The 8,932-nt window shown below is 44.8% G+C and overlaps 1 protein-coding gene across 3 annotated transcripts in view; it reads left to right on the forward strand.

The window, feature by feature from the left end:
- The window catches only part of ccdc50a (coiled-coil domain containing 50a), an 18,406-nt gene extending 9,474 nt beyond the window's left edge, over positions 1 to 8,932 (forward strand). For 2 of the 3 annotated variants that reach the window (XM_005746753.1, XM_013914283.1), the window contains 6 exons: positions 3,543 to 3,694; positions 4,121 to 4,165; positions 4,365 to 4,502; positions 4,605 to 4,684; positions 4,761 to 4,870; positions 6,923 to 8,932. In XM_005746753.1, coding sequence (XP_005746810.1) covers positions 3,543 to 3,694; positions 4,121 to 4,165; positions 4,365 to 4,502; positions 4,605 to 4,684; positions 4,761 to 4,870; positions 6,923 to 6,942 — 545 coding nt within the window. In that variant the 3' untranslated portion in view covers positions 6,943 to 8,932. Of the gene's footprint in view, positions 1 to 22; positions 2,860 to 3,542; positions 3,695 to 4,120; positions 4,166 to 4,364; positions 4,503 to 4,604; positions 4,685 to 4,760; positions 4,871 to 6,922 lie in introns of those variants that run through there. The other variant, XM_005746752.1, reaches the window with a different exon arrangement.

The following is an 8,932-nucleotide window of genomic DNA, read 5'->3' on the forward strand; positions in this document are numbered from 1 at the left end:
GAAACTCTTCAAATAAACCTCTGCAGATGATCTGTTAGCTGTTTGACAACTACTCTTTCAAGGATTAAAGAATAATTCTCACAGCTTTTCACAGAAGAATATAAAGTCATGAGTAAGGCCACGGGAGGTGATCGGTCTCAGTTTCTGTGCCGGATTTGGTTTTGTCTCCAGCTTTGAGTGCGGTGGGCAAGTCTCTAACACTCATGGCGATTGTTGCTGACTTGAAGATTGTGGAATGCATTTATAAGCACATAATTAACCCTGAAGGAAGGCTTGCGTGTTCCTGCAGAGAAATAACTCGTCCTTTTACTCCCAGTGCAGAGCGCTGATTGAGCCTTTTGTACCAGAGTTGGCATTTAGTGAATTAGGAGCAATTTTAGATTTACTCCTGATGTATTTTTAAAAAAAAACAACATGTTTTTAGTGTTTTTTGGGGCTTCTAAAACGTGTTAGCAGCTCAGTGTCACAATTTTATGTTTCATGTTGAAAAATTGAAGCTTTGCTGCAAGTCCTAATCCAAAATGTCATCACGATTGCTTCTGTGCCTGAAGCGCTGCGGCCGTTTCTTATTGCGTCTTGTTGAGGCATGAGTGCGGTCGCAGGTCTTGAACCACAGTTGTGAGTGTGGGAGGAAGTAAATTTCCTGTTCCTAATAAAAGCTCAGCTTTTCTCTCTGCAGCTGCTAAATCTAATGTGACATGCTGACTACCAGCTTTGCCATTTCAACCCTTTTGGGTGTTTTGTTTCTGAGATTGACTCAGAACACTAAACCTCTACAGTGGTGTCACAGAGGAAAATCTCTTTTTTCCTTTTAGTCAACAGAAGAAAAATCAGTCTGGTTTTCTAGCAATTTGGTGCTCTGCAAAAATTCAACACACACACAGTTTCTACTTAAAGTGCTCGTGAGTGATTTTTATCTTGTGCTCGTTTGTTCATTTAAACTGTCACGGAAGCTGATTTGAATAGTTTCCGTGTTGGTGTTTGTCGGCGCAGAGCCGCCCTTCGTCGGCGCAGACGGGGATGGGCGAGCCTCTCGCTGTCAGTCCACCTGCTTGTTCTCTGTATCGACTGCAGACTGTGAGAACTTATGTAACTACTCACCTGTAACGTCACCACTGGGCGTTTGCACCTGTGACTGTGATGATGTCACAGTCTCTCTCTCTGACTACAAAAACATGTTGCTTCTCGTCACTGAACAGCTGTCAGGGTAGAATAAAAGGTTAAAAATAGGAGAATATTTAAATTTTTTAAAGTGAGACGAGGTGAGCAAACAGCGAATGCCCGTGGGCGTCTGAGCAGGTGTCAGGCTCTGCTCGTACCTCCCTGCTGCTGGCTGGATAACTGGAATGCCATTGCACTGACTGGCAGTGCGGCGAGGACTGGCCTGAGCTTTGTTCCTCGCTGTGCGTTTCCTTTCATTTGTGTTCATTCAAACATTTCACATGTCGACTCCCAACAAACAGGTTTCCTTAAAGGTGAAGTGCTCAGATCATCAGTTTGCTCTGTTGGTGTCTGCAGCGTCTGTATTTACAAAAGCAGTGGCATGTGGAGTGCAATGGAGGAGCAGACCATTTGTAACCATTTAAAAACATCATATACTGGTTGATGTCCCATCATGAGTCCTGAGTGTCTTTATATCCAGTCAGACTGTCTGATAGCGGCTAACACTCGCTGTTGCTGTCTTTGCAACATTTTAATTTTCCAACCGTAACAACTGCCGGGACGTTTTGGGTCATTTAATGTCATCTTCTGCATTTCCTCTTTCTTCTAACCACTGCTCTCCTCACAGGTGCTGTATCTAACCCGGTGCTCACTAACTGTCTTGACTTATATTACACCTGTCTGTTGTTGTTAACTTTCCCTGTTTTCATCAACCACCACCATCATCATCATCCTCATCATCATCATCATCATCGTGCCTTCTCACTCTGCTTTGCTCAGCTGCAAGAAGACCTCTAGACTTGGACAAACCCAGACATCACACACCGACGTCCCCCTGGCGATACGATGCTCCGGTGAGCTCACGTCGAGATTACTCTCCAGATTATAGTTCAACAGAACCTAAAAGGAGCAGACACCCAAAACTGGATGCTGCAGCACCCCGTGGTCGCTCCAGATACCCAGAGGGCTATCTGCTGGCAGAAGGAGGCCGTAGCAGGCACGCAGATCCTTTTCCTGAGCACCTGATGCACAACAGGGGCAAGCACGGGGACAGGTATCCAGAGCACGAGCCCTCACAGACTGGCAGAGCCAGGGATTTAGGGTACGAGGACACAGAGAGAGTGGTGAGGAGGAAAGAGAGACCAGCTAGACCACCTCCAGTACAAATTCCTAAAGAGAGGGACAAAACGTGGGTCAGAGAGCAGAACAGGCAGTACGACCGAGACGGAGGCAGAGAACCGGAATATGAGAGGTATACTGCAAGAGACCAGAGGAGGGACAGAGATCGGAGGAGGGACAGAGACCAGGACCTCAGGTGGGGAAGAGCAGAGGGGCGGGACGGAGAAAGATCCAGAGACAGAGGACGAAGTTTGGACAGAGAGCTAGAGGGACACGGACATCGAGATAAAGGAAGACAAAGAGCGAGAACCCGGAGCAGGGAGAGAGGACTCGAAGAGGCCTTTGTGGAGCCAGCACACAGCCGGGACCGGCTGAGGGAAGGGAGGGCTTCCTGGGAGGGGGAAGAGGAGGATTTTGAGAGGACCAGGGGACGGCACCGTGTCCAGTCCAGCCCCAATGAGCTGTTTGGAGATCATAGGGGCGATGAAGGCAGAGGAGACAGCAGGGAGTTCTGGGACCTCCAGCAGGGGGAGGGTCATGGCAGGGAACGCAGTCATAGTCAACCCAGCGGAGAGACAGGTATCACCCCGAGCTCCCTCTGGGCTCTGCGGGGGGGCTGTGTGGTGTGCTAAACCTTTCTGTGGCAGTCTGAGGTGGTGGGTCAGTCTAACAGCGATCGCTAACACACACGTTAGATTCACTGTTTTCATGATCAGCGATCTTGTGATTTCAGGTTTGAGGCCAATGATTTATTTCGCCTTGTGTGGAGTTTTCTTGTCTCTGTGCTTGGAGTGAGGCGTGTGCTGTGTGCTTTCTTATGGCTTGATGAGCTTTGTAAGCTCAAATGTTTCCTTGATAAAGGGCTTCAGAGCTGGTTGTGTGTTCTTGTCAATTGAACAAGCTAAACTTTACCATTTCATGGTTTTAACTGATTTGAGATCTGCCACAGGTTTAAATGACCCAAACACAGCGAACAACACCAGTGGAGATGCACTGCAGCCCTTTAAAGGTGCATTGGCTTTGATCAAACTGCTGCTGAATGTATTTTTGTGTGAATGTGGCATCAAATTATTGATCATTCAACAGACAAATGATTTTGATCCATAAATCATTTTAATTTATCAAGAAAAACGATACAAACTTTACTTTATTCTGTAATTATGTAAATTGCACCTTTAAGATGAGATTTCCTTTTGCTGAAGCGAATCCTAATAAATAATCATCGCAGCCCTGCTCTGTTAGTCATGATTTGCCTTTTGCAGGTCGTATTGCGCACCGTGGCGGCGGGTCAGTAATGCCAGAGACTGAGTACGGACTGAGTGAGGCCACCAAGGGTTTGACCAAGCTCGATCTGCGCGAGCAAGAGCTGAAGGACCTGGAGGTGGCCAAGAAACTGCAAGAGGAGGAAATTAAGGTCAGGAAGGAAACCAGAAGAGAAGTACGTGTTGTCCATATGTGCACGCACACTGTGACGTACAGGGAACAATCACATTAGCTTATAGTTAGCAAACAGTGTGCGCAAAGAGCAAAGTTAAAGGTCTGTCGGTCTGTGTGTGGTTGAGTTTCTTCTTCTTTGTTTAGAAATCAGTTTTGTAAAGAAATGAAAAGGTTTGAATAACTCTGCCCATAAATGTCTTTTTGTTGTGCATTATTTGATTTGACATGATGAAACGTGATTGGCTCCAGAGCAGCCAATGACAGTAAAGCATTTGACTCCGTTATCAAAGCTGTAAAGAACTTGAAGCCTTGATGTCAAAAACCAAACTGAAAGTGTTTTTCTTGTGTGTTTCCAACATCACGTAACATCTGTGTGAGAACGTAACCTTTTCTCTGGTTTCAGGCGAGCCAGATGCACGTGCGTGCAGCCCAAGTGGCACAAGACGAGGTGAGTGTGTGGAAACTCCTCCTCCAACATGGATAAATGTTACGTGCAAAGATGCTCTGCAGCACTGGAGGTGTCGCTTTGGCTGCTTCGTGTGAACCAGGTGTTCTCTGATGACATCTGGGACGCTTGTGTAGAGTTATGTCATGTGACATGTAGGACGTATTCTGGGGTAAATGACCTAGTCGCCTCGCTTTGCCAGGAAATCGCCCGACTGCTGATGGAGCAGGAGAAAAAGGAGTACAGGAAGAATCGCGAATGGGAGAAAGAGAAGGAGCGGGAGAGGCTGGCCATGGAAAGGATGGCAGTGGAGAGGAGGCGGCAAGAGGGAGACTACAGGGTAATTTTCCATGACCGTGCATATTTTTAACATGCGTGCTTTTTCCATATAAGACTGTATTTCCTCTGTGGGACGAGAACCATAATTTCTGTTGGTTTCCAGCCAAACTCCGAGGACGTTGTCCGGCCCAGGACACGAGAGGAGTACGAGTACCAAAGGCAGAAGAACTACAAGCCTCCGAGGTACACGGCTCTCACCAGAAGAAATGTCCAGTCTGTAAAGAAGCAGAAATGTATTAATGTTTTGCACGTGTTTCAGGCCTCCACAGCCGCGCACACATGACTATGAGAATGTCAGTCCTGGCTACGTCTACCCAGATCACCCTGCTGCCCCTCGCGCTCCAGCCAGACCTGATCCAACTTACAGAGGTAAATGAAAACCTAAACAAGGCAGCTGCTGCCCTTTTTCAACACTGGTGTTTTTGCACTGTAGTCTGCTTGATGCTAATAGCCGTGTCTCTCCCAGCGTTCCTGGCTGCGTGTGTTCTGCAAAGGAAGAGTTAACTTTGAATCTGCAGATAGAAATACATCAGGCTGTCAGACTCAACACTGGCTCAGAAGTTTAATTAACTAAATATACTAGTAATACTACAGTATTTAACTAAGAAGTTTTTGTTTTTTTATCTCTTTTATTTATATAGCACATTTCAAAACCGGGGTGTGCCAAAGTGCTTCACAGAATCAATTAAGTGCAGTTACAGATACAAATATACTGACAGGTGGGAGACATAACTATGCAATATACAGTAGGCACAAGCCAAAGGCTGAAGGTTAAACACGATAAGCTTTAATCAGAGCAAAACGATAAAACACAGTGCCATTACGAACACGCAGATATAGGTTGAGGAAGATTATTCCAGAGGTAGGGTGCAAGAGAGGCGAATGCTCGGTCACCTCTGGTGTTGAGCCGAGATGTAGGTCACACCAGGAGCATTTGGCCTGCTGATCTAAGCGCTCCCCCAGGGGTGTAAAAGCTGAGGAGATCAGTAAGATAGCTGGGTGTGGTATTATTTATGATTTTAAACGTGAACAATAAGATTTTAAAATCAATGTGATTTTAATGGGAAGCCAGTGCAGGTCAGAAAGAACCGGAGTAATAGACTCAAACCTACCAGTCCCATTTTGAACGAGGGCAGAATGGAGACCAGCATAAAGGGAATTACAGTAAACTAATCTGGATGTAACAAAGGCATGGATACGTTTTTCAAGGTGCTTACGTGGTATGTAGGGCTTGGCCTTGGAGATTAGACGTGATTGATAGAAACTGGATTCAACTACCGAGGACACGTGTTTGTCCAGCTTAGAGGAACTGTCCAAGACAACACCCGGGTATCAGAAAGAGTCAGCAAAGGGCCCAAATACATCATTGAGTTCAGCCTGACTATCGACGATTATAATTTCCATCTTCTTATCATTGAGAATGAGGGAATTGCTCAGCAGCCAGTTTTTAACTTCATTCATACAATTGAAGAAGTGTTGCAACGATGACGTGACATCCTCAGCCAGTTCAAAATGGATTTGAATGTCATCCACATAAAAGTGGAAAGAAATATTGTATTTTTCAAGGATTCGGCCCAAGGGTAACAAGTATTAAGAGAACAGCATAGGACCCAGTACAGACCCCAGGGGGACACCAGAGGTGACCGGGGCAATGGAGGAGGAGCAGGTACCCATGGTGACAGAAAAGGACCTTTCTGATAGGATTTAAACCAGCTAAGGGCACTGCCCGTGATGCCCACCTTAAGCCTCATTAAAAGGACATTATGGTCCACCAAATCAAAAGCAGAGGACAAATCGAGCAAAGCTAAGACCACAGGGCGCCCCGAGTCAGCGATTGAGAGAAGATCATTAAAGACTCTCAGTAATGCAGTTTCTGTGCTAAAGCTTAGACCCGACTGTATTTTCCTCGATGTTGTTTGCATCCAAATAAGCTTGAAGTTGGGAATGAACAAACAAAAAGTTTACTTGATTACTTTGGTCATTTATCAGTAGGAAAACAACCAGTTAAGTCTAAAGTTTACATTTTTCATTGCTGTCCAGATGTCCAGTCTTCTGGTCCCCGGGCCTCATCTTTGACATCATCAATGTTAAAATGAACATCTTCATTTCTTTCAAGTGGTTTGTTTTGGCCAAATGTCTAAATAGGAACGTCTCCCTTTATTTTCTTAGCACTGCCTACATGAACACGTGAGAGTGCTGAAGGCGTTTAGTTCGACCAGAGCTGGTTTCTCGTCACTCATATTAATAAACTCCTGAACGCTACCTTGGAAAACTTGAGTTCATAAACACTGCAGCATAAATTGCACTGCAGCAGGGCCACGATTAGTCAACTAGTCACGATTACGTCGACTATCAATCGTTTGTGGCAGCGCTACACTGCAGTATATGGAGCTCATTTTCTGTCTCTTCCATCTTTTTCAGGTGCCTATCACAAGCGGTGACTCAGGCTCTCGCCCGTGCGCACACATGCTGTCAGTCCTCCTGTGTGTTTATCTTTTATTTTCACCCATTCACACTCTGTTGGCCAGAATCCTTTGGACAGTCATGAGTTGGCAGTGGGATTTTTTTTTTTTTTTTTAATATCCTCCAAAGTTGAGGAAGTGGATGTGTGAGTGCTAGAAACACTCATCTTTTTTTTAATGATCTGTAAAATGTGATTGCATATTTCTTTGAACTGATGTGACATTAAGCCTAGCCAAAAGAAATCTCCCATGATTCTTTGCTGTGTAAATGAAGGAACTGCCCCCCTGCTGTGGTCATTGTGTGCCATCAAAGGGCTTAAAGCCTCTGCTGGATGTAACAGTTCCTCGAGACTCTTCATGGGACATGCCTGTCTGGTCCACTGTGGCTGTTACAGTGTCTTAGATACCAACGTGGCAGCTTCTTTGTTACAGCGTGCTGCGCCTCTGTTCTCGCCGTGCTGTGCAGCGAGGCCCTGTGAGGGCTGCCCATGTGCCACACAGCCTTTGACTCTGAAGGGGATGCATTATATTTTGTTTTATTTGCTGTAATTATAAAACAAAGAAATAAGCCTTGATTTCGGTGCTGGTAGCTCTGGCTTTCATATGTTTCCCACCTTGTTCCAGCGCAGAAGAGGTGGAGCTTAGCGGCGATCCGTGGACATCGATCAGCTCGATGTGTTTGCGGGTTTTTTTGTTTGTGAGGGGAACTTTTTTTTTTTTCCACTTAACCCTGTCTTTCTTAAACTGTAGTGGTATGACTGTATATGACTCACTGTTTCTATGTGCATGCTTACTGAGAGTGTACAGATGTGTACATGCATCTCAGCTCTGTATCAATATTAACTGGCTCCCTCTTTATTATCAGAAAGGGCTAAAGCTGCAAACAGCCAATAATAATCTCTCTGTAGAAACTAAATATGTGCTCACATATACTGCTGTACAGTATTTCAGTCTTCTGCCAATATTTCATATGAGCTTGTCATTTCCAGCTGGCCCATAAAAGAACCAGTACCAAATGAAATGCATGTGTTGCCTGTGTCAAACCTGAGTTCATGCTCAGATGCTGTGTGTAAATCTGCATTCTTGTTTTTTACATTCGACCAAATCATGTGGAAACTGTTCGGTTCTCCCTCCATGAAACTTGTATCCTGCTCGTTGTCTTTATTGAGAAAGGGAGCTTTATATTTATTTTTGTAAATTTCTTTTTTCCTCACATTGTTTCCTCAGTTTTCATTGGCCAAGCTTCCCCGCTGTCACATCCAGGACTGTCCGGTCTCATACTTCCTGCTTGCAGAAAGGAGATATTCTAGTGTTTTGTTTTAGATTTCTTCAGGTCCTGATATTTTTGGTTATGAGAGGGGAAAAAACGGATAATGAAGAGCACATTGCTGAAATGTTTGTGATTGCCACACAATGACTCACTCATTGAGCATTTGGTGCTGTGTAGAGTTTTTGCTTTGTAATAAATGTTGCTGAAATTATAAATCTGCGTGGAGAACAAGCCCCTGTGCTGTAAGCAGAAACTCTTCTCTCGTAGTGCATTGAACAAACATGCAACTGTCATTGAACTACAGTGTGTGCTACTTGCTGTTGACAGAATGAGATATGTGCCATATACGTGTTGTTTTTCAGGGACTTTACAAATTGGAGGGATTAAAAGTTGTGGTTGTAGCGGAGCTAGCGCACCCACTGTGGTGGGTCTCCCTAATTTATTCTTTGATGAGAGCGCCACCTAGTGGACGTGCTTCCAGGTGGTGAGGGTACAGATCACAGTGATGTGTATTTGTGTATGTTGTGCTTCAGATATGACTTTACTTTCATGTGTTGTCTGTTTTCTTTGATTTAGGGCTTTATGCAATCTACCAATCATGAATCAACATGTTGGACTTTTAAAGTAAAATGAATTTAAGTTGCTTTTACTTGTAGCATCTCAAAATGTAATAAATTGCATCAGCATTTACACCATGAA

Source organism: Pundamilia nyererei, unplaced genomic scaffold, assembly GCF_000239375.1.
Source record: "Pundamilia nyererei isolate P.nyererei 1_Seehausen unplaced genomic scaffold, PunNye1.0 scaffold00183, whole genome shotgun sequence".
Classification (NCBI taxonomy): Eukaryota; Metazoa; Chordata; class Actinopteri; order Cichliformes; family Cichlidae; genus Pundamilia; species Pundamilia nyererei.